The following is a 26,031-nucleotide window of genomic DNA, read 5'->3' as shown; positions in this document are numbered from 1 at the left end:
ATGATGATTCATCAAATTTTTGACCTCCCTCTTTTTTCCTTTTTTTTTATTTCCAAAAAATATTTATAAAAAAAAAAGCAAGTTATAGGCCCTAAATTACTTGCTATTCAAGGTTGAAACCAGAGAAATACTGCTACTAAAAATTTAAAAAATTGCCAATTTATTTTTACAAAGTTGGATAAAGTTGTACATTTTAATTACTTTTGCTTCTATTGAACAGCTAACAATGTACACTAATTCAATGTGTCCCTGACTGTTCAATAGAAGCAAAAGTAATCAAAATGTACAACTTAATCCAACTTTGTAAAAAAAATTGGCATTTAAAAAAAAAAAAAAAGTAGCAGTATTTCTATGGTTTCCAACCTTCAATAACAAGTAATTTAGGGCCTATAACTTCATTTTTTGGCCCAAATTTTTTTTTTTAAATAGAAAATCGGGACATCCCGATTTTATGACGTTTTGGGGGTCGAAAATCGGGATGTCCCGCCAAAATCGGGACACTTGGCAGGTATGATACTATTGTGATAACTTCATTTTCAAAAATATATCAAAACCTTCCTGAATGAAAAGGAAACAAATTCTCCTGAGAAAAAAGCATAACCAGAACTAGAACACTTATGTTTTACTTTAGCTTAAATTTTCAGCCCACCTATATTTGTTTAGTTTTAAATATCAAGGACTTATCCTGCTCCGGTTGTCCTGTGTAGGTGATATTAGATTTATATTCTTCATTTCAAGGCATTACCAGCTTTTATCACTATGGTAAAGTGGACAGGTTGGCCACTAGATAGCTGTTAACCTCCTTTCTGAAGCTGGCCCATTTCACAATTACTGGAATGTGAGTCGGGAGTGAATTCCATGTGTGGGTTGGAGATGGAAAACATGTAGAACCGTTCATGACTAACAAGGTTAGATCTTTGAATTTAGATGTTTGTGTGTTTAATTTTCTCTCTCTCCCTCCCTCCCATCAACATATGTGTCTTGAATAATGTTTTTCAGTATAGATGTATAGTTTTGTGCAGCATTTGATTGTACAAAGAAAAACATGAGTTTTTTAGCCTCTGAGCAAGTTTGGAAAAAATTGTTATCTTCAGCTTTGTCCAACAAATAAACAGTTTAATTAAATTTCAGCAGAACATACAGCTTTTGAATGATTTCAATGAAATGTGAGAATGTGAACATCAAGAACATTTCACTGACATCATGCCCTGTATATAACTAAGGCTCTAAAGCAGCTGAATTTACATATGATTGCTGAGGGATTGCAATGCATTGGTTTTTTTTAAAACTATAGGCAATAAGCCGATTCACTTTTACAACTGCGCATGCTAAGAACATGTGACCGGAAGAAATCGACGGGAGAAAAACACAAGGAGGCTGTAGTGCATTTTCAATGGAGTGAACTTCACCGCTCTCACAAAAATGCCTTGTTTTTAGTTTTATAGCTGTTTGTTCCTTTTTCTGTCTTCAGTACCCTTTAAAATATTTATCAAACCGTTGTGAAGACAGAATAGAGATCATACAGGTTATAAAAATAGAAATCAAGGCATTTTTGTGAAAGGGTCAAAGTTCACTCAGTTGAAAATGCACTAGTCTCCTTGTGTTTCTCTTCAATTTTATCGGCAATTTTACCCACAATGCATTGTCTTCTGAAATTATGAATAAGCTTATTGTTTGTTTAAAGTGATGCATCTCTCATGGCTTTTACATATAATATTGAGTATATTGAGTAGACCGTAACAAAACTGATTTCTTACCATTTATTTGGGGCTTGACAGCAAAGCATTTTTGGGTTCTCATATTCAGTGTTCCCTTCTGGTAGTGTGTATCATCATGTATAACTGCATAGATCTTATGCAGAATAGCATTGAATCCTGGATCATCTAAAGACTAGTAAAGAAACAAAAACAAAACAAAAAGAAACATACCAAAATAAGATAATAATTAAACTAAATAATATTGGGGTCTATATTTCTTAACAAGGCCAAAATACATGTTGGTTACAAATTCAATTCAATTCAATTCAAAAGTTACAATGAATAAATATTATATAGGTTTTACTAAAATTGGTGTATATAGTACAATGAATTTGATTTACAGTTATTTATTCTCCTAACAAATTGATCAATTTATAAAAAAATTATGAACTGAAAAATATGACATGATGCTAACGACCTACTTTGAGATAAGCTTGTAGCAGTTTATTTTGTGTAGACTGCAAAGCAGTTTTCAGTGGTTCTACTAGTTCTAAGGCATGCTTGAGATAGATGACATTGGTGATCTTCTGTTCTGCAATTCTTATTGTCTCTTGCTTGGGAATCTGGACACACAGTGACAATAGGTGATCCACGTCCAGAAATCTACTCAATACTGTGGAATACCAGAGAAACATACAGTGATTCACATGTTATTGACCATGTAAACAACTATATTTTTAAGTGCTATATCAAAATTATATATTTTAGCTGCAATTATGCCTCTGAGGCAGTTGAGATTGGATTATGATTTTTTTTCTCTCTTGACCCAAAGACTGACAGTTAAATTGTGCCCATGATATGTGAGAGAGTGACCTTCTCTTACTTATGCTTCATTTTCAATTCGCCGGCAAAGTGATGTAATAATCAGATTAACTACCATAGCAATAGGGTAAAACAATTTTTGAATATACCGAGCTGCACTGGTACGTTCACACGGTACCTCTGCATTGAACCATATCATGTTGATCACTCGCACCTGTAAGATTAGTATCTTTGAAAAGAGCAGTACTATATTCAATCTATGATTGCAGACATACACAGGTGATGAGTGCAACCTGCTTGTAGTGCAGCACGATGTATTCAAAAATTGTTTTACTCTATTGCTATGGTAGTTAATCCGATTATTACATCACTTCGGCAGCGAATTATATTTCTTTCCATGTAGGCCAGCATGTTATATAAAGGCTTTTTAGTATGGCTTGAGAATTTTGCTTGAGCCTAGTCCCATCAAGACCCAGATGTGTCTCTGCATAGAGTGATTGTTTAAACATTAAAACAAACAAACATACCTCAAATCCAGAATTAGTATGAATACAACTGCATCACATTTTCCAATATAAAAGCTGTTCACTTTTTCCTACCTGATTGTAGATTGTAAAAGACTTCCTCTTGATCTGTCAATTCACTGACTACATCAAGTCGCAGTTTGATAGTTTCATAGTCTAAATCAAATATAAACATTATGAGATACACATATCACATTAAAGGAGATGCTGATCAAGTAGCACCTTCAGTAAAAGTGGTCTCTGTTTCGTGTTTTTCTTTGTTTCATTATTTGTTTTTTAATTGATATATGTACCAGATTAATATAAGGTTGAATAATCAAACTTTATTTTGACCTGTTTGAGTCTTAACTTGCTTAATAATATCATAATATGAGTATTACACTTTGTAATATAACTATATCACAGGAAAATTAATGAAAATAAAATTGAAAGCTGGAATAATTAACCTTACATGAAACCTTACCATTGGGTGGCTGTAAAATATTTGCTCTCAGAAGACGGGCTGTATTTCACCAAAAATAGGAAAAAATATGTTAACAAATACTTAGTTTAATAATATATTCAAAAGCATCTTACAAGTAAGAATGCCTGCCTGATGCATAACAGAAATGTCAGGATTATTTTCATAACCTAAAAACAAGATGCTGGCATTTTTTGATGGTCTCTATACACTAGGTTAAAGAAAACAAGATTTTTCTCATTTTTTTCTTTAAGAAGACGTTGTTTTCTAAAGCACCAGCAAGTCTGTTAAAATTGCTTCTCTTGCTTAAGTGACAGGGTTACTCAAGCACTTTCTTAATATTAAAAACCAAATTGCTGCTGCCCTATGCTGTTTATTCTACAAATAGTACTCAATCTCCAACAAGATCAGAGAATTCCATATATGACAACATGAAAGACTAGTTGAAATCCATACACCCCCCAATGGAAGACATGACCTTAATCTTCCACACAGGAGTGTGAATTTTAAATGGGGTTACCTGAATGAGTGACTCCATTTGAAATCTAAACCCCCTGTATAGGAGACTAAGGTCATGTCTTATTACATAGCGGTGTACGGAATTCAAATGGAATAGCCCATTTTGATGTATTTTTTTTACAAAGGAAAACAATTTTGTGTGCAGGTAATAATAGATACAATGAGATCAAATGAAATGTGTTAATTTTTTCTCTATGTATCTCAGGAACTACTGATTTGATGAAATCTTCAGCAGACTGCAGTGTTTGCAATGTGTAAATTGATTACTGTAAAAGGGCACCTGAATATGATCAATATCCTACTCATCACAAATCATGAATTATGAGATGTTCCCTAAATTATAAACAGGAGAAAAGAAGAAAGTAATCAAAGAAAGCAAGAGAGGATGTCAAATAAATGTGACCCACTTTTACAAACCTGGAACAAAACAACAGACATGTTTTTGAGTTATTGATTTGTAAAGATGACATTCCCATGATAAATTCCCACTTTCAAATTCCAAATTTCAGGGTATTTGAGTGTGGGACTTTTTACTTTCAAATCATTGAAAGTACTTATTAAAAAGAGGTTTTTTTTTCAATACTGTGTGAAGCAGAAAACTAATTGGCCCATTTCTCAGAATAGCAATGAAACTAAAATATGTTACTTAATTTTGGTTAAAGCTATAGACTATATTAATTTATTGCTTACATTTATATTAAAATATTATGGATGTTAATCAATATTTTACTTACCACCACCTACTGTTTTGGTGTAGTTAAGGACTCCAAATAAGGTGTGATCACTTTTGACATCCTTCAGATTTTGCACAAGTTCAAGATTTCTAGCAGTTGTAGAATCTTGAAAAAAAAAAAAAAACTTGTTAGGTTAATTGAAAAGGTAGTCGAGGTATATATCATTGGTAAAAACATGCAAGGATAATTTGCCTAGATCAGGGATGTGACAGTAGTAGTACACTCACATCCCTGTCCAGATAACACTGAGATAAGCTTCTGATTTTTCTTAAGTCTGTAAAAAAGTTAATATTTGTCACAAATTTCACTCATCTTAAAGAATAACATACATTGAAAAAAATACCTTGGAAAGAGGCTGAAGTTACACCCTTGCATCAAGGTGGTGACACAAATAATTACAGGACTGTTTCTATTCTGCATGTGGTCAGTAAAATAATATTTTAACATTTCTGTACTGCTTTCCTAAGCCTTTTTAGTGTTATTTAAAAGGTGCTGAATAAATGTGTGCTAAAATTGCTTGCTCCCCTTTTGTCTCACCAAAAGCCCCCCCCCTCAATTTCAGGCCCCATGTTCATAATTATTGCACAGCCCCATATTGATGTCTTCTTTAGCTAACATGTTGGTGAAGTAGGACTGATTTGTTAAGCCTGTAGTCTAATGCACATGGCAAACTAACCTATCATTGTAGACTGTTCACTGCCTCTGAAGACCACCTTGAGTGAATTAGGAGCATACACAGTGTTTTGAATGAATTCAGTGTATTTCAACAGGGCTGCTGCTGCTGCTAGACAATAGTACCTGCACAAACATGACGGTGTAAGAAATTATGAAACAAATAATAGAAAGATGAAACATTAAGGGCATGTGCCCTGCAAATAATGAAATTACATGTATAATTAGTTTTCATGACGGTCATAGAAGTCAAGATCCTGCATGAGATAGGATCTGTGGTCATGGTCAGTCTTAACAAGCAATTTATCTTGTATATCCCTTTAAAAGTCTAGCAAATATTCAATTCCCAGCTGAGCAGAGTTTTCCATTTCTACATTATCTTTAAAATTTCTAATGTGTTATTAGTATATGGCTTCTATGACCAAATCATATCTTAGTTCTTGATCTACTAGTTGATACTACTTTTACTTATGAATGTTAAACAAAAGTCAAGGTAAAATTACTTTCTGATAAAAAACAACAACAACAAAACTCGCTCACATATCAAAGTATTTTCTGCCCACTACTTTAAGTGGGGCCACTGGAGTAAAAAAAATGTATGGGGAAAAAATGAAATTAAAAAAGCAGCTAATCCGATAATACTATTATCAATCAACTGTCATGGGATTAACACAAGATGAAATCTGTCACTGCCGACTTAGTGTCTTAGCACTAAATCCGAAGTTATTTCCTTTAACAGTTGTACTTCACTTGTGTTTTTAAATGTGTATAAGAACCTGAATCTTTAGTGAGTGTGTAGAAATACCTTGGTGGGGGCAAAATGTTGGTGGCCAAAAAGTGTTCAAGTTCTTGTGGGGGTGGGGCTGGAAAGGTTGGGTTTTTGCAAAACATGCAGTGGCATAGCTACATTGCCACAAGACAACCAAGTCAAATTAGTGTAAATTAGTGTAAAATGCACTTTTGACACAATTTGTGGGGTTTTTTTTGAATGGGTGACCCCTAAAACACATGAATGGGAAGATTTATCACTTTGTTACTCTTGGACATTTTACCCAGTAAGCCACTGATATGTAAGCATGTTTGTAAAAATCAATTATATTGACACTAGAAATCATATGATGTCCAATCATATTATGTGTCTACGAACTAGACCGCTCCCACTACCTAAGAATATGGTGTCAAGTATTTTCGTGCACCAAGTAATATTTTGGATTTTTATTAAATTTTTAATTTCAAGATTTAACAAAACAATAAGTAAAAGTCCACCATTTTGTCTCCTAAAGTAACATCCTTTGAATGGGGTTAAAAAAGCTTAGGTTTTATAGATAGGTTAAAAATGTTGAATACAAGTCTTGCAAGTCCATATTTCCCCCTCCCCCAAGTATTTCTGAATATTTCCTTATAACTGCCCACTGTTAGGTGCTTGATGAATGGAATTATGAGCTTGCACAGAAAATACCAAATTCTATTATTTTGGCAATTTTTTTACAAGTAGTAGAAAACAACAACATTGTTCTAAATGCACGGTGTATATATATGTAAATGCACAATTTTGGTGTATTGGTTTTTAATAAATATGAAATGAATTGTTTACTACATTCAGATATTTCTATTGTAAAAAAATCATCTTACTTTGATGATATTTCCATTTCTACAGCACTAAACTCAGCCACACAAAGCTGCTTGATGTACTGAAGTCCTGAAAATAATTAATAAAGACTTACATGAAATTGATTAAATACAATAGACGTATGGCAGAATTTCAACTCAAGTAATTACTTTTACCTTATTCTGTTGTTAATAATGAAAAAAGATACAGTCAATATTAAGTTGAACATTTTAATGAATTTATGTTGTTGCCGATCAATTTTTACTGAGAAGGCAAAATTGTATGTAATTCCCTATGATTCAATGAAAGAAATTGATTCTCGCAACAAATGTTACGAGAATTGATTCAGTGATTCTCATCGAATCAGAGGCCCTGGATTTGTGCTGTTTAATATGTCTTATGAAACATCTGTATTGTTTTGTGATTCATTTGTAACTGAATCATGACTCTATCTATTATTTAATAAAGTTCAGGTAAAGCTGCTGAGGTTTAAAAATATGAAGGTCAAAGAACAAAAATGCTTTCCCAAGATAGAAGACTTATAATTTTGAAATGGCATATTATTCTATCAGGTAAATAAATCCTAAATAAATAATGCAGAAGTGTCCCTTGCTGACAAAAGTCCTTGCCCAAGATGATAATTGTCATCATCTTAAATAAAATAAACACTTGTTCTCCTGATATAATCTTCTCTAGATAGCAACCTATATGAACTGAACTGATTGTTGATTGCACCGAAATGCTGAAAGAAAAATTTGACAGATATCCTTGCAATGTATTCTCTAGTTTAAAACAGTTTATCTTTATGTTTAATTCATTTAACCACTCTGAGTTACTTCCCTTTGAATTTCCTTTGAATAATGTGTTTATTTAATTTAACAGATTATTTTGCAAAGACCTATTGCACTGGCCAACTGATGCGCAAAATCATGCCTGCATCACAAGATTCTACGCAAATTGATCAGCAAATGAGGTGATGATGTGATGATGACGTGATTCAATTAGCCAATCAGAACCTGACTTCATGTGTACGCCACTTTGGATAATCATCCTGCAATTTGACTAATAAGCCTTCAGAGTGCTTTGAAGTTAAAAGTAGTACCTTTCTTTTCGTTGAAGTATTTCCGTTGTACCGTTGCAATACTGGTATTCTGGAAGTTATCACTGATGAGCTTGAATAGTTTGGTCATATTAGATCCTTCACAACAGGTATTGGACATGACAATCTAAACAGATACATGTGTAAAACAAGGAAATCAGAAATGTAACAGTCAAACACAAATATGCTTAGCACAATAAGCAATACATCACAAGGCAAATGATTGGCACCCAGTTGTTCAGATTTTTGGACCCTCTTTCTTATAGCATGTATAGTCAGAATTATATCACTCATACATAAATTCTAGACAGTTCATTGGTTGATTGCCATTTATCATTTTTACCATCAGCCTCTCCGTGTGATAGTTTTTACCATCATAGTGCTGCACCGTACTGCGCCTGCACCAAGCCGTGCGCTGACTTTTAGACTCGCCGATTTAGTTACGGGTGGACACCAAAATGTGAAGTATGTCACGGCAAATCATGGTGTTATGTTGATGAAAATATGTATTCCCTATCTTAAATAGTATTTTTAAGTAAAAGAATTTATGTTTGAGTGATATAAAACAAATATTAGCTGTCTTAAATTTGTGTTCCGGCTCGTGGAATGGAACAATCCATCTTTCACCTCGTGATTATATTTCGACCATCACACTCATAGACAGTGAATATTTGTTTAATGGCATGCAAACCACAAAAACAAGTGCATATTTTGTTGTGGGCCACAGTTTTTATGTGCCATAGTTTATAAAGAAAAAGAAGTAACCAAACCACTTATAAACCAACACTGATGGGTATTTTTATTCAGACTGAATGATGTTATTCAATCTTACTATATTTTTTTTTTATTATTCCTTATCTATGCTATCATTTTATGTGTAATAAAACAATGTTCTTGAAGCCAAGAGGCTTAATTATTAGATACTAAGGCAACAATGAAATAAATTTAAAATGCTGGCGAAAAATGCTATTTCACTCTTCTATCATCTTTTGTTGTCTTCTTGCCAAATGTTACTTTATTGTTTAATTTAACTGTAATAACCCCGCCAAATGCAATATAATGCAACACCCAGGCCTCCATTTAGTGGCATGGGATGGTCAGCACACCCCCACCCTCCTCTCAAACCATATAACTTCATCAGTATTATCTTGTAACAATAATATAGAGAGCAGCATTCAGTAACAGCCCTAAACGTACTTTATTTCTCTTTTTGTGAGTGGGTGTTGTGATTAAATTAAATTTAGTTACAAAGATATGACATTACCTCCAATGGCTGTATTATCTGCAATTTGGTTGTCACTTTTACATAGGCTTGACTATCTGAAAACTGGAAAATAGGTTTTGAAATCAATTGTTATTGTTTACGTAAGCACCGTAAGTTAGTGTATCGCTCTTACAATACATCACCACCATGGCAAACCTTCTGCACTTGTAATTGTATGCTGTAAAATTACCTTGAAAATAAAAACAGTCCTGTAGTCTATGGCCTGATTCAAAATAGCCAATCAAAAACCCAAATCTTATCTGTATGCTTGGGTGATGCAACCAGGAGTCATGGGGAGGTGCCCCTGATTTGAAAATAGAGAATGAAATCAAAGATTTGCCTTTTACAATTACCCAATGTCAACCCCCGTGTCAACCCTGCAATTATGAACTGAAAAATGCCAAATTAATACAAACAGAATAGGAGCTCTCAAGACCAAGTGTTACTTTTTTTAGATACATGCAATTTTACATATGCAGGCGAAGTTGACTCCAGCAAATAGGTCACATACTGATGTCTAAAACCTTTCGATATTGAAGGGAAGAGTATTTATAAATTAGAGTCAATAACAAAGGAAAGCACACTACTTTTAAACACAAAAAAACCCAACATTGATATATGTTGAATCCAATAATTATTCCTTATAACCCGAGTCTCTTGGAATAATTCATCCCATATATCAATTAGCTTCAATTCCTGCAGATCATGGTCATCATGCCACTCAGTTTGGTGATCAATCCTGAGGACAAGATTTGAGGGACTTGCATGTATTAAGTCACTCTGGCTGTATATATTTGGATGTGGAAGCCATCTTGATCAGATGTGTTCAACTTACTTGTGACAGTATAAGTTCAGGTTGCTTGAGGTCAATACTAGCCACACCAATTTCTCCTTGAGCAAGACCACGACCCTCAACAATTGCTTTATACAACAGAATATGGAGAAGAAGACATTGTCAACATTAAAATTATTAAAAGAATAATTGAACTCTTGTACAACTATACAAGGTGGTAAGATCCTAGACTTCTTCATGCTTAAATCTAAAAGCATCAGTTGTAAAAGGTAAACAGCTGGGCATTTTATAAACATCCCTACCTTTGTTTTTAAAGGCACAAAATCAGAAAATATGAAAAATCATTGTTTTTGGCATTTTGTAAAAACTGTAGGTGTGCTAACATGTTATGTTCTGCAAACTGTGATAAGACTGTAAGTAATCTAATAAGGGTAAAACAGTACATTTTAGTTGATGATGGAAGAATTTCAGGCATTGTTGGAATCCAACATTCGCAAGTCGGATATACACACATATACACTTGACCTTTGATGCAATGTGCGAGCAATACACACGATGTTACTATGTCAAAACACAATAAACTGAGCAAGTTAACATTTTCTCTCAATTGATGATGGAAAAACTTTTAAAAAGGATAAGGAAACAGAATGTTGCATATGTATGAATGGGGTTCAATCATATATTTTGATGACTAAACATTGTTTATGCCCAAAACAATCGTTTAGTCATGAAAATCGAAATATATGAATGAACCCCTAATTTAGAATAATTTCCACAAATTTAGGATCTATACCAAAATACCCTAATTTTTGGCTGGTGTCACCCAAAATTATACCAAGTTCACATGGGCACTATCAAAGAAAGCTCATTCATTTAAGGCGGCTGTGTACTCTCAGACATGCATGTAGTAAAAGTGCAATAACTTTGTAATTATTCGCGCAAGACATATAAAAGTATACATTTTTATAAAGGCAAGACATCAATATATCGTAATATAAATACAGAATAGGGGTAAAAACAACAATTATGAAGAAATTCAAGAAAATCACAAAAAGTGAGTTTTTGGCAATATTTGTTAGGTACATCATAACAAAAAACACTCTTTCCAAAATATTTTATTTTATTTTTAGCTCAATCTTGAGGCTCCATTCCAAAAACGTTTTTTTTATTTTTTTGATATTGGCCTTAGTTTTTGAGATATTGACCATATAAGGCATCAAATTGAACTATTTTATATTCACAAAGCGCCTATTTGCACAAAATGATGCCTAAAATCGGAAATAGACCAAAAATAAAAAATGAGAAAACCGTTTCTTGAGTCGATCATGCTTTTACGATGATCATATTTGCTTACCTATATATGCTGTATTTATTGAGTTATCGTGTACCTAAATCGTCATTTTACCGAGAAAATGAACATTGAAATAATGGCCGTTGAAGTTTAAAGTGGTCACATTTTGCCCTTTCATCGAATCTCACAGGAGAATGCGGCAGTTTTCGTTTTTCTACCTTATATTACGTGAACATTGGGTAAATCCACAGCCCGTTGAGAAGTTTGAGCGAAATCCATTCTTAACTTGATATTCAAATCGAGGGAAAGAACTTGAAAAAACCCACATTTTATCACCTAAAACGGAGCCATTTGACCACTTGAAATTAGTGTTTCCAAAGGATGCGCCACGCATGCAGATAAGCGTCGCGTATGCGTAGCGTATCTGTGCGTTAACAAATTGCGCGATACATAGCGCGATGCGTTGTTCTTGCAGCGTGTACCTCGCTGATACAACAAAGATTTTCTCTCTTTTAAAATTGCAAACACGAATGAAATAGTGAAATAAAATCCATAAAATAGCGCAGTTGGAGTTTATAAATCTGGATTTTCTTTCCTTTTATTTATAAGAAACATAACAAAGTAACAAATACCAAAAAAACTCAATTTTGCGAAAGAAACAACATCTTGAGTACACAGCCGCGTTAAAGGCTACTTCTGGGCTTACATCCATATTCTGAGGGTCTCCAGGTTGTTGTTTTAAATCAAGTCTTTAAGGGGGTACCACACCCCTGTGGTAAATTTGTGACAATTTTTGCATTTGTCTCAAAAATTAATAATAAACTGGTAACAAAACTTATGTATATTATTGGGGCAAGGAATCCAATTACTACACTGAAATTTCAGTGACTCAAGACAAGCGGTTCAGTATATGATAGGAAATGATGTACACCCTAGCGGTACCTTATTTCTTATCATAAATAACAAACCGCTTGTCTTGGGTCACTGAAATTCCAGTGTAGTAATTGGATTGCCCCTATAATATACATAACTTTGTTACCACTGTGTTATTAGTTTTTGAGAAAAATGCAAAAATAGACACTAAATTATCGAGGGGTGTAGTACTCTATAAAGTCCTGCAAACCAACAGCCAACATTTGCAAGGTTTGCAATCTTTCAACTTACATTACAGTCTGTGAAGTATTTCACCTTTAGTGAAATCATGGCAATATAAGTTGTTGGATTCGGAGATAACAGAAGCTTAAAGCAGACTAGCATATCAGAGATATGCAATATATTTTGCACATAAAATTAATAACATTTTGCAACAATTAATTATAGGTTAATACATGAGTATCACTTGTTGGGAGTGAAATTGTACAAAATAATGCACACGTACTGAGATGTTGATGCGTCTAATGCACAAGCCCGAAGAGGGTGCATTAGACGCATCAACATCTCAGTACAAGTGCATTATTTTGTACAATTCTCGAACAATAAGTAATACGCATTTATTAACCTATTTCATACACGAGAAAAAAATCTAGTGATTTTTGCTATTTTTATAACAAAATTGTCACAAAAAATGTTGAAAAATGCAAGCAAATATAAATGCATCCACCCGCAAAACAATGAACGCGTCCGAAAGCATTGCACGTACTACGTGGAGACTGCACGCTCGTGCAATTATACAACATTTATGCACGGCTAGTAATTTACTAATGATTTACTAATGATTGCTCCGATTGGTTCTCACTATCTAGGAGTGTATGACTGCAATGCAAAACATCAGCTTCAATCCTGGGATAAAATATGTGGTGGCATATAGTTTTTCAATGTTTTCTGACTAAATCAACATGCCAACTTACCAACTATGACAGAGTTCTGAGCTGCCCTGGGTGTGACAGAACTAGAGTTTTGATATGGTGTTCTTCTTGATCCTGGTGTGTGGCTAGTGCTGGATGTGTACGGTGTGGTAGATAAGATAGAGGACCTAATGATGATACACAGTAGGATTTATATAAGAGCATTGGAATAAACAAGACCCATACAATATACAACATAAATATTTTTTGTCTCAAGACATCAGGAAAACACAACACCAAAGCAATGATTAGACTCCGCATTGCCCTCCTGATCATTTTATATTCATATACATAAATATAATTGAGATAAATAATGATAGATTTCATAGCACTTTCATAGCAATTAAGACATAATATAAATAGAGATAACCATACTGAATTATTTATCTTCCAATAAATATTATTAATAACACAATACAAGAATTATTGGAAAAATGTGTACAACAAGCCAACCATATAGGCTGGACATGCAAGAATTGACTTCTGTATCACATTTAACCAAATTTCATCTTAAGCAAATACAGATACCTCTTTGGATCAAACAGAGGATTGAATTGGAAAACAATATTTATAACATAATTATTAAATAAACAGAAATCTCCAAAAGAAGAAACAATGCCAACTCTATCAATGAATTAAATCTTTAAATCCCTATATAAGCTGGTAATTATTGAAAAGTCAGCCAAAATTTACTATAAAATAATATTAATAAATGAAATAATCCACTGACAAAAACAATCAAGCCAAAAAGATACTTCAAATAAGCATAAATTACTCTACATAAAGCGTAGTAGAAAGTGGAGACAATCTACTGACGAGATTCCTCAGGATTTGAAGAAACTCCAGACAAAGCAGCGTAGTAGAAAGTGAGACAATCTACTGACGAGATTCCTCAGGATTTGAAGAAACTCCAGACAAAGCAGCGTAGTAGAAAGTGGAGACAATCTACTGACAAGATTCTTCAGGATTTGAAGAAACTCCATACAAAGCATTCATTAACCCATCACAAAGCGTAGTAGAAAGTGGAGACAATCTACACACGAGATTCTTCAGGATTTGAAGAAACTCCAGACAAAGCATTTATTAAGCCAACACAAAGCGTAGTAGAAAGTGGAGACAATCTACCGACGAGATTCTTCAGGATTTGAAGAAACTCCAGACAAAGCATTTATTAAGCCAACACAAAGCGTAGTAGAAAGTGGAGACAATCTACAGACGAGATTCTTCAGGATTTGAAGAAACTCCATACAAAGCATTTATTAAGCCAGCACAAAGCGTAGTAGAAAGTGGAGACAATCTACAGACGAGATTCTTCAGGATTTGAAGAACTCCATACAAAGCATTCATTAAGCCATCACAAAGCGTAGTAGAAAGTGGAGACAATCTACTGACGAGATTCTTCAGGATTTGAAGAAACTCCATACAAAGCATTTATTAAGCCAAAGCAAAGCGTAGTAGAAAGTGGAGACAATCTACAGACGAGATTCTTCAGGATTTGAAGAACTCCATACAAAGCATTCATAAAGCCATCACAAAGCGTAGTAGAAAGTGGAGACAATCTACTGACGAGATTCTTCAGGATTTGAAGAAACTCCATACAAAGCATTTATTAAGCCAACACAAGCGTAGTAGAAAGTGGAGACAATCTACAGACGAGATTCTTCAGGATTTGAAGAACTCCATACAAAGCATTCATAAAGCCATCACAAAGCGTAGTAGAAAGTGGAGACAATCTACTGACGAGATTCTTCAGGATTTGAAGAAACTCCAGACAAAGCGGAGAGTAGCATAATTTGACATACTTTTATTGAAGCATCTTTGACAAATGAGATAACTGAATTACCCTTCCAGCTACTGGGAGGGTGGGTGGGATTTTTGGTCCAGCATGATCGGAGGAGCAAATGCAAGTGGCTTACTAAGAAAGGTGTGAACACAACAAAAGAAATGGAATTAAAGCAGAGACCTGATTGGCTGCACCCCACTAAAGTGCCATCTGAATGGCCAGGAATCTGTGATTGTTGCTATAACAACACAACAACTCCTACATCATTCCAATACCATGACCCAAATCAATAGCATAAACTTTCAAGAGGACTTGATATGGCTCAAGTGGAACTGATAGGATAATTGTCCAGACTTGGCTGCACATGAATGCCCAAGTTTCCCTGATGCTGAGACAATCTGGTTTTTAAAAGATTTTCAACTTTGAAAAACGTCATTAATGCAGCATGCATAATTTTGTATGATTGATTCAATTTAGGAGGAAGAAAGCACCCTAAAACACAAACATGTGTTCTTTTCCATAGTTACAAACTAATGTTCATTTTAAGGCTTTTCTACCACGTTTAAATTAAAATATTACTAAAACATGTAGGAAATCATAAAAAAAGGACAAAAATAATTGATTGGATATTTAACATTTCTGAATTTAAGGTTGGTCATTACAGGGCATGGGCAAGACAACATTTACTTTAGGCCTAGGCCATCATTATTGAACTTTAGGTCTAGGCCCATGTATGTAGTTACTCCATTTCCGGAGGTTCTACGCTTGAGCGCAAAACCTCCAAAACCGGAGGTTCTGCGATAACGTCATGCCAGAAACTCCGTTTTGGAGGTTTTTGCGATGGACAAGTGACTATTATTATAGTTAATAAACCACATAGCGTCATAAAACCTCCAAAATCGAGTGTTTTGCGCCCGTCATAAAACCTCCGATATTGGAGTTTTTATGTATCAAAACTAACATTATAATAAATGTTTAAACATGCTTAACTTCATTACTTTTAGTATCGCAAAACCTCCAAAATCGGAGTTTTTACCCGTCATAAAACCTCCGATATTGGAGTTTTTAAGCATCAAAACTAATATTATAATAAATGTTTAAACATGCTTAACTTCATTACTTTTAGTATACATAAAACCTCCAAAATCGGAGTTTTTGCGCCCGTCATAAAACCTCCGATATTGGAGTTTTTTGCGTATCAAAACTAATATTATAATAAATGTTTAAACATGCTTAACTTCATTACTTTTAGTATACGCATAAAACCTCCAAAATCGGAGTTTTTGCCCGTCATAAAACCTCCGATATTGGAGTTTTTATGTATCAAAACTAATATTATAATAAATGTTTAAACATGCTTAACTTCATTACTTTTAGTATACGCAAAAACTCCAAAATCGGAGTTTTTAACGCCCGTCATAAAACCTCCGATATTGTAGTTTTTGCGTATCAAAACTAATGTTATAAAATTGTTTAAACATGCTTAATCTTAATTACTTTTACTATACATAAAAACTCCAAAATCGGAGTTTTGCGCCCGTCACTAAAACCTCCGATATTGGAGTTTTTAGCATCAAAACTAATGTTATAAAATTGTTTAAACATGCTTAATCTTTAGTAATAGTATACATAAAAACTCCAAAATCGGAAAACCTCCATTTTTTAAATTGAATATATCGGACCCCTTGAAACGTCGATAATGTATTCAAGTCATTACAATTGAGAAATCTTTTGTCGGTATATGTGATGCAACCTCATTGAAACCTCAATAATATATTCAAGTCATTGCAATTGGGACATCATTTGTCAATATACGTGTGATCTGCCGACAATAAACACCGCTAATGAGTTTCCTATTCACCTTGGCTTATCTTATAGGAGAGTAAGGCGCTCTTTATGGGATTAGCTTATAAGGCGCTCTTTATGGCAACAATTATTCCTACTTTACCCAAGGTTATTTAGGATAAGCCAAAGTTTATCGACGTTCTTTTGAATTAGTCATTCATGCAGCACTTTTAAGTTTCATGAAAGTTTTGGCAAATATAAAAAGAAAGGGGAAATATTGTTAAGATTTAACCAAAAAAAATAATGATAAAATAAAGGATAATAAAACATATTTCAAGTTGAATTAAATGGTGGATTTGCGTATCCATCCACGAATAGCATAATAATATTTAAACTTCCGAAATGTAATACTTTTAAACATGCTTAATCTTAATTACTTTTAGTATACATAAAAACTCCAAAATCGGAGTTTTTGCGCCCGTCTAAAACCTCCGATATTGGAGTTTTTGCGTATCAAAACTAATATTATAATAAATGTTTAAACATGCTTAACTTCATTACTTTTAGTATATGCAAAACCTCCAAAATCGGAGTTTTTTCGCCCGTCATAAAACCTCCGATTTGGAGTTTTGCGTATCAAAACTAATATTATAATAAATGTTTAAACATGCTTAACTTCATTACTTTTAGTATACGCATAAAAACTCCAAAATCGGAGTTTTTAGCCCGTCACTAAAACCTCCGATATTGGAGTTTTTGCGTATCAAAACTAATGTTATAAAATTGTTTAAACATGCTTAATCTTAATTACTTTTACTATACGCAAAAAACTCCAAAATCGGAGTTTTTACGCGATCGTCTAAAACCTCCGATATTGGAGTTTTTTGCGTATCAAAACTAATGTTATAAAATTGTTTAAACATGCTTAATCTTAATTACTTTTACTATACATAAAAACTCCAAAATCGGAGTTTTTGCGCTTGATCGCTAAAACCTCCGATATTGGAGTTTTTAGCATCAAAACTAATGTTATAAAATTGTTTAAACATGCTTAATCTTAATTACTTTTAGTAATAGTATACATAAAAACTCCAAAATCGGAAAACCTCCATTTTTTTAATTGTATATATCAGACCCCTTGAAACGTCGATAATGTATTCAAGTCATTACAATTGAGAAATCTTTTGTCGGTATATGTGATGCAACCTCATTGAAACCTCAATAATATATTCAAGTCATTGCAATTGGGACATCATTTGTCAATATCGTGTGATCTGCCGACAATAAACACCGCTAATGAGTTTCCTATTCACCTTGGCTTATCTTATAGGAGAGTAAGGCGCTCTTTATGGGATTAGCTTATAAGGCGCTCTTTATGGCAACAATTATTCCTACTTTACCCAAGGTTATTTAGGATAAGCCAAAGTTTATCGACGTTCTTTTGAATTAGTCATTCATGCAGCACTTTTAAGTTTCATGAAAGTTTTGGCAAATATAAAAAGAAAGGGGAAATATTGTTAAGATTTAACCAAAAAAATAATGATAAAATAAAGGATAATAAAACATATTTCAAGTTGAATTAAATGGTGGATTTGCGTATCCACACGAATAGCATAATAATATTTAAACTTCCGAAATGTAATACTTTTAAACATGCTTAATCTTAATTACTTTTAGTATACGCATAAAAACTCCAAAATCGGAGTTTTTTAGCCCGTCACTAAAACCTCCGATATTGGAGTTTTGCGTATCAAAACTAATATTATAATAAATGTTTAAACATGCTTAACTTCATTACTTTTAGTATCATAAAACCTCCAAAATCGGAGTTTTAAGCCCGTCATAAAACCTCCGATATTGGAGTTTTGCGTATCAAAACTAATATTATAATAAATGTTTAAACATGCTTAACTTCATTACTTTTAGTATCATAAAACCTCCAAAATCGGAGTTTTTAGCCCGTCATAAAACCTCCGATTTGGAGTTTTTGGCGTATCAAAACTAATATTATAATAAATGTTTAAACATGCTTAACTTCATTACTTTTAGTATCATAAAAACTCCAAAATCGGAGTTTTTTTAGCCCGTCATAAAACCTCCGATATTGGAGTTTTTGCGTATCAAAACTAATGTTATAAAATTGTTTAAACATGCTTAATCTTAATTACTTTTACTATATAAAAACTCCAAAATCGGAGTTTTTTGCGTCTAAAACCTCCGATATTGGAGTTTTTGCGTATCAAAACTAATGTTATAAAATTGTTTAAACATGCTTAATCTTAATTACTTTTACTATCATAAAAACTCCAAAATCGGAGTTTTTGCGCCGTCATAAAACCTCCGATATTGGAGTTTTTAGCATCAAAACTAATGTTATAAAATTGTTTAAACATGCTTAATCTTAATTACTTTTAGTAATAGTATACATAAAAACTCCAAAATCGGAAAACCTCCATTTTTTTAATTGAATATATCGGACCCCTTGAAGCGTCGATAATGTATTCAAGTCATTACAATTGAGAAATCTTTTGTCGGTATATGTGATGCAACCTCATTGAAACCTCAATAATATATTCAAGTCATTGCAATTGGGACATCATTTGTCAATATCGTGTGATCTGCCGACAATAAACACCGCTAATGAGTTTCCTATTCACCTTGGCTTATCTTATAGGAGAGTAAGGCGCTCTTTATGGGATTAGCTTATAAAGGCGCTCTTTATGGCAACAATTATTCCTACTTTACCCAAGGTTATTTAGGATAAGCCAAAGTTTATCGACGTTCTTTTGAATTAGTCATTCATGCAGCACTTTTAAGTTTCATGAAAGTTTTGGCAAATATAAAAAGAAAGGGAAATATTGTTAAGATTTAACCAAAAAATAATGATAAAATAAAGGATAATAAAACATATTTCAAGTTGAATTAAATGGTGGATTTGCGTATCCACACGAATAGCATAATTATATATTTAAACTTCCGAAATGTAATATACTTTTAAACATGCTTAATCTTAATTACTTTTAGTATACGCAAAACCTCCAAAATCGGAGTTTTTGCGCCCGTCGCAAAACCTCAGATATTGGAGTTTTCGCGTATCAAAACTAATATTATAATAAATGTTTAAACATGCTTAACTTCATTACTTTTACTAGTATACGCAAAGCCTCCAAAATCGGAGTTTTTAGCCCGTCATAATACCTCCGATATTGGAGTTTTTATATCAAAACTAATGTTATAAAATTGTTTAAACATGCTTAATCTTAATTACTTTTAGTACACATAAAAACTCCAAAATCGGAGTTAAATGTTTAAACATGCTTAACTTCATTACTTTTACTAGTATACGCAAAACCTCCAAAATCGGAGTTTTTGCGCCCGTCACAAAACCTCCGATATGGAGACCTAACGCATCAAACTAATATTATAATAAATGTTTAAACATGCTTAACTTCATTACTTTTAGTATACATAAAAACTCCAAAATCGGAGTTTTTAGCCCGTCATAAAACCTCCGATATTGGAGTTTTTAGCATCAAAACTAATGTTATAAAATTGTTTAAACATGCTTAATCTTAATTACTTTTACTATCCAAAATCGGAGTTTTTTAGCGGTCATAAAACCTCCGATATTGAGATTTTACGCATCAAAACTAATGTTATAAAAATTGTTTAAACATGCTTAATCTTAATTACTTTTAGTATGTGCATAAAAACTCCAAAATCGGAAAACCTCCATTTTTTTTAAATTGAATATATCGGACCCCTTGAAACGTCGATAATGTATTCAGGTCATTACAATTGAGAAATCCTTTGTCGGTATATGTGATGCAATATGTGATGCAACCTCCAATATGCGTATACTAAAAGTAATGAAGTTAAGCATGTTTAAAAGTATTACATTTCGGAAGTTTAAATATTATTATGCTATTCGTGTGGATACGCATAAATCCACCATTTAATTCAACTTGAAATATGTTTTATTATCCTTTATTTTATCATTATTTTTTGGTGAAATCTTAACAATATTTCCCCTTTCTTTTTATATTTGCCAAAACTTTCATGAAACTTAAAAGTGCTGCATGAATGACTAATTCAAAAGAACGTCGATAAACTTTGGCTTATCCTAAATAACCTTGGGTAAAGTAGGAATAATTGTTGCCATAAAGAGCGTCTTATAAGCTAATCCCATAAAGAGCGTCTTACTCTCCTATAAGATAAGCCAAGGTGAATAGGAAACTCATTAGCGGTGTGTATTGTCGGCAGATCACACGTATATTGACAAATGATGTCCCAATTGCAATGACTTGAATATATTATTGAGGTTTCAATGAGGTTGCATCACATATACCGACAAAAGATTTCTCAATTGTAATGACTTGAATACATTATCGACGTTTCAAGGGGTCCGATATATTCAATTAAAAAAATGGAGGTTTTCCGATTTTGGAGTTTTTGCGTATACTACTACTAAAAGTAATGAAGTTTTTATAACATTAGTTTTGATGCGCAAAAACTCCAATATCGGAGGTTTTGCGACCGGCGCAAAAACTCCGCTTTTGGAGTTTTTGCGTATAGTAAAAGTAATGAAGTTAAGCATGTTTAAACAATTTTATAACATTAGTTTTGATGCTTAAAAACTCCAATATCGGAGGTTTTGTGACGGGCGCAAAAACTCTGATTTTGGAGTTTTTGCGTATACTAAAATTAATGAAGTTAAGCATGTTTAAACAATTTTTATAACATTAGTTTTGATACGCAAAAACTCCAATATCGGAGGTTTTGCGACGGGCGCAAAAACTCTGATTTTGGAGTTTTTGCGTATACTAAAAGTAATGAAGTTAAGCATGTTTAAACATTTATTATAATATTAGTTTTGATCATAAAAACTCCAATATCGGAGGTTTTTACGGTATAAAAACTCCGATTTTGGAGGTTTTGCGATACTAAAAGTAATGAAGTTAAGCATGTTTAAACATTGATTATAATATTAGTTTTGATACGCAAAAACTCCAATATCGGAGGTTTTGCGACGGGCGCAAAAACTCCGATTTTGGAGGTTTTGCGTATACTAAAAGTAATGAAGTTAAGCATGTTTAAACATTTATTTTAATATTAGTTTTGATACATAAAACTCCAATATCGGAGGTTTTATGACGGCGTATAAAAACTCCGATTTTGGAGGTTTTATGATAGCCTACTAAAAGTAATGAAGTTAAGCATGTTTAAACATTTATTATAACATTAGTTTTGATACGCAAAAACTCAATAAACTACGATTTTGGAGGTTTTGCATATACTAAAATTAATGAAGTTAAGCATGTTTAAACAATTTTTATAACATTAGTTTTGATACATAAAAACTCCAATATCGGAGGTTTTTGACGGGCATAAAAACTCCGATTTTGGAGTTTTTGCGTATACTAAACGTAATGAAGTTAAGCATGTTTAAACATTTATTATAATATTAGTTTTGATCACAAAAACTCCAATATCGGAGGTTTTATGACGGTATAAAAACTCCAATTTTGGAGGTTTTATGATACTAAAAGTAATGAAGTTAAGCATGTTTAAACATTGATTATAATATTAGTTTTGATACATAAAAACTCCAATATCGGAGGTTTTATGCGACGGGTAAAAACTCCGATTTTGGAGGTTTTATGTATACTAAAAGTAATGAAGTTAAGCATGTTTAAACATTTATTTTAATATTAGTTTTGATATAAAAACTCCAATATCGGAGGTTTTATGACGGGCTAAAAACTCCGATTTTGGAGGTTTTAGCGTATAGCCTACTAAAAGTAATGAAGTTAAGCATGTTTAAACATTTATTATAATATTAGTTTTGATCATAAAAACTCCAATATCGGAGGTTTTATGACGGCTATAAAACTCCGATTTTGGAGGTTTTGCGTATACTAAAAGTAATGAAGTTAAGCATGTTTAAACATTTATTATAATGTTAGTTTTGATACATAAAAACTCCAATATCGGAGGTTTTATGACGGTATAAAAACTCCGATTTTGGAGGTTTTATATACTAAAAGTAATGAAGTTAAGCATGTTTAAACATTTATTTTAATATTAGTTTTGATACGCATAAAAACTCCAATATCGGAGGTTTTTGACGGGCAGTAAAAACTCCGATTTTGGAGGTTTTGCGATAGCCTACTAAAAGTAATGAAGTTAAGCATGTTTAAACATTTATTATAATATTAGTTTTGATACATAAAAACTCCAATATCGGAGGTTTTATGACGGTATAAAAACTCCGATTTTGGAGGTTTTTGCGTATACTAAAAGTAATGAAGTTAAGCATGTTTAAACATTTATTATAATGTTAGTTTTGATACGCAAAAACTCCAATATCGGAGGTTTTATGACGGGCGTAAAAACTCCGATTTTGGAGGTTTTGCGACGCTGTGGTGGTTTATTAACTATAATAATAGTCACTGTCGTCCATGCGCATAAAACCTCCAAAAGCGGAGTTTCTGCGCACGTTATACGCAGAACCTCCGGTTTTGGAGGTTTTGCGCTCGGGCGCAGAACCTCCGGAAATGGAGTAACTTCATACCTCCTAGGCCCTCATTATTGAATTTAAACTAGAAACGGTACCTAAAAAGCACTTTCAGAACAAAAATTGAGTACAAAATATTGATCAAATCAAAAATACTTTATCATGGCAAATTCATGTGACATTAAATTGCAATGGCTGGGATATTTGGTGTACAATCTTTTCATTTATCATCATGAATAACAACACCATTGTTTAGAAACTGTCCACTTTAAAAGACTTTCATGATGTAACTTCAAGAGCACTCACAAAACTTGATTGTCTTATCATTATCACTCAGAAACAGATAATTGAAAAAGGGCTCTCAACGTACCTTGCAGATGCACTGCTCAACCTGGAAGTGAAATTTGTGGAAGGAGTGCGTCCAACAGAAAATGATGAGTTAAATGTTGTGTCACAGGAGCCATGACGACCACTACTGCGTGTTGTATGTAAGCTTGTGCTCCCTGGTAGGCCCAGTGTACTGGAGTTAGATTCTGTTAACTCAAAAGCTACAAGACATAAATCATTTAATTTACAATTTATAGAAGAGGAGCTAATGTGAACTTTGAGAAATCACAAATTGCTTTGGTAGTACTTCCATGTACTAACCAAGAAACATAATACCATGGAATAATGCAGAACATAATAAGGATCATGATTAAAGAGCTTAACTTCAAAACTACATACTATTTTTCGCTCACCTGGAACGTTTTCACTAGTTCGACTAGCGTCTTCAGCAGATGGTGATGCTGTGATGATATCTTCTCTACAATCGGGATATCCTTTTATCATTTTTAATCATTTTATCTGCCACTACGTATGAATATCCACTCGTATATAATAAGGGTCATGTAGTGGAGCTTGTTTGAAATATTTTTGCTTTTTCTCACAAAATGTCGCTAATTATAGTGATTATTATTTTCACTAGTTTGACCTTAATCACCAGAGACAAGTGTTTTAACACTGTGCCATGCTCTGATTAGAACACCCTTACATTCACCATTCAGATTTTGCACAAGGAGCCACTGGTCATTGAAGGTGGATATCATACTTGAACAGAAATTCACATAAAAGGGTTACTTTCATGATCAAAGTCTAGCTCTGAAACACATAAAATAAATAGGGTATATCTATACAGGTAAAATTGAGAGAAAGGTTCTTGCTCAATAAATCTAATATGCATTGAGGGTTCTATGATAAAAATTGTATGAAATTATAAAAACTTACTGACCTAGTGAGTTTTAAGCGTTTTTCCGGTTGTGTAGTCAAGGATTTGAGTCAAATAACTGGTTAAGAGTCCAGAAAATTGATACTTAACTCGCTTAGGGAATAAGATTTATGCTATCAGTACTTGTTTAGGGTACAAAAGTGACATGTGTCATACTCGTTTAGGGGTGTATTTTCAAATCAATGCTTACATGATTAGGGTGCTTTTTGAAAGTCCATGTTCAGGGATGACACCCCCTGACAATGTCAAGTGCCCACTGAGAGATTTTGTTGGAAAACTAATGCTCGAATATCTGCGAACATGTATTAAGGGGGTACTACACCCCTGCCCAAATTTGTGCCTATTTTTGCATTTTTCTTAAAAATTATAGTGCATTGGGGACAAGTAAGATATGTATATTATAGGGGCAAGGACTACAACTACTGCACTGTAAATTTTATTTCAGCATAGACAACAGTTGTGGGGTAACAGTCAAAAATGAGGGAAAACCAATATTTGATCAATAAATCAATAACTACTTGCTTTGAGTTGCTGAATTTTCAGGACAGTATCTGTAGTCCATGCCCCTATAATATACATATCTTACTTGTCACCAATGTGCTATAATTTTTGAGAAAAATGCAAAATAGGCATAAAATTGGCCAGGGGTGTAGTACCCCCTTAAAGTCTAGCTGTATGCAATATAATATAGACACAATTTGCTATTTAACAAAGGTATTCTATATATACAAGTATCTTTTTCTCATATGCAAACAAAGCTAATGGTATAAATTGGAAACCATTTTCAACATAGGAATACAAGCATTTACTCACGAGTTATTTTACAATGTTTAAAATTACATGAGCCACTTTGATCAAATTTATACTAATTTAATAATTTGTATTTATTAATTTTAACAAATTGTAAAGTAGTTAGGCAAACTATGTACAGTAAATTGAAGTTTTCAAGTACTTACCATATCTGGGTTGCCGTATATTGGACGCCATGGTACCCGAAGGTTACCTGACAATGTTTAGTCTATTTATATCTGCACACTTGCAACTGAAATGCAATTGGGATATATACAGATTAAAATGGAGAAAAATGTGGTTAAAAAGTTTTATCACACTATAAAATGCCCGTCATCAATTCCCGACTGTCATGACATGCGTCATGTAAGTTAAGTGTATGCATAGGACATGTAGGACTTGTGCAAAATAATACATGTTGGATGATTAACAATACGCTAAAGGTAAAGGAAATCCGCAAAATATAAGTCCCCAACCAACATGACCAAGTTTGGCACTCCGCACCACACACCCGTCACCCAGCTACCAAAATTTAAAATGTTGTTGAATGTCCCCTTACTCA

At 33.2% G+C, this 26,031-nt stretch overlaps 1 protein-coding gene across 1 annotated transcript in view; it reads right to left on the bottom strand.

Annotated features, from left to right (window-relative positions):
- The window catches only part of LOC140147758 (mutS protein homolog 4-like), a 98,886-nt gene extending 73,183 nt beyond the window's left edge, over positions 1-25,703 (bottom strand). Inside the window, exons 1-13 of the mRNA XM_072169515.1 lie at positions 25,637-25,703; positions 23,784-23,961; positions 13,332-13,456; positions 10,236-10,321; positions 9,401-9,463; positions 8,140-8,263; positions 7,061-7,127; positions 5,433-5,554; positions 4,757-4,861; positions 3,507-3,545; positions 3,119-3,199; positions 2,180-2,370; positions 1,758-1,890 (exon numbers count right to left, since the gene is read on the bottom strand). Of these exons, the coding sequence (XP_072025616.1) occupies positions 1,758-1,890; positions 2,180-2,370; positions 3,119-3,199; positions 3,507-3,545; positions 4,757-4,861; positions 5,433-5,554; positions 7,061-7,127; positions 8,140-8,263; positions 9,401-9,463; positions 10,236-10,321; positions 13,332-13,456; positions 23,784-23,961; positions 25,637-25,667 (1,345 nt within the window). The 5' untranslated portion in view covers positions 25,668-25,703. The remainder of the gene's footprint in view (positions 1-1,757; positions 1,891-2,179; positions 2,371-3,118; positions 3,200-3,506; positions 3,546-4,756; positions 4,862-5,432; positions 5,555-7,060; positions 7,128-8,139; positions 8,264-9,400; positions 9,464-10,235; positions 10,322-13,331; positions 13,457-23,783; positions 23,962-25,636) is intronic.
- Between the last annotated feature and the right edge of the window lie 328 nt (positions 25,704-26,031).

The sequence above is a fragment of the Amphiura filiformis genome, chromosome 3, assembly GCF_039555335.1.
Source record: "Amphiura filiformis chromosome 3, Afil_fr2py, whole genome shotgun sequence".
NCBI classification, from domain to species: Eukaryota; Metazoa; Echinodermata; class Ophiuroidea; order Amphilepidida; family Amphiuridae; genus Amphiura; species Amphiura filiformis.
This window is presented reverse-complemented; position numbering and strand designations above follow the sequence as displayed.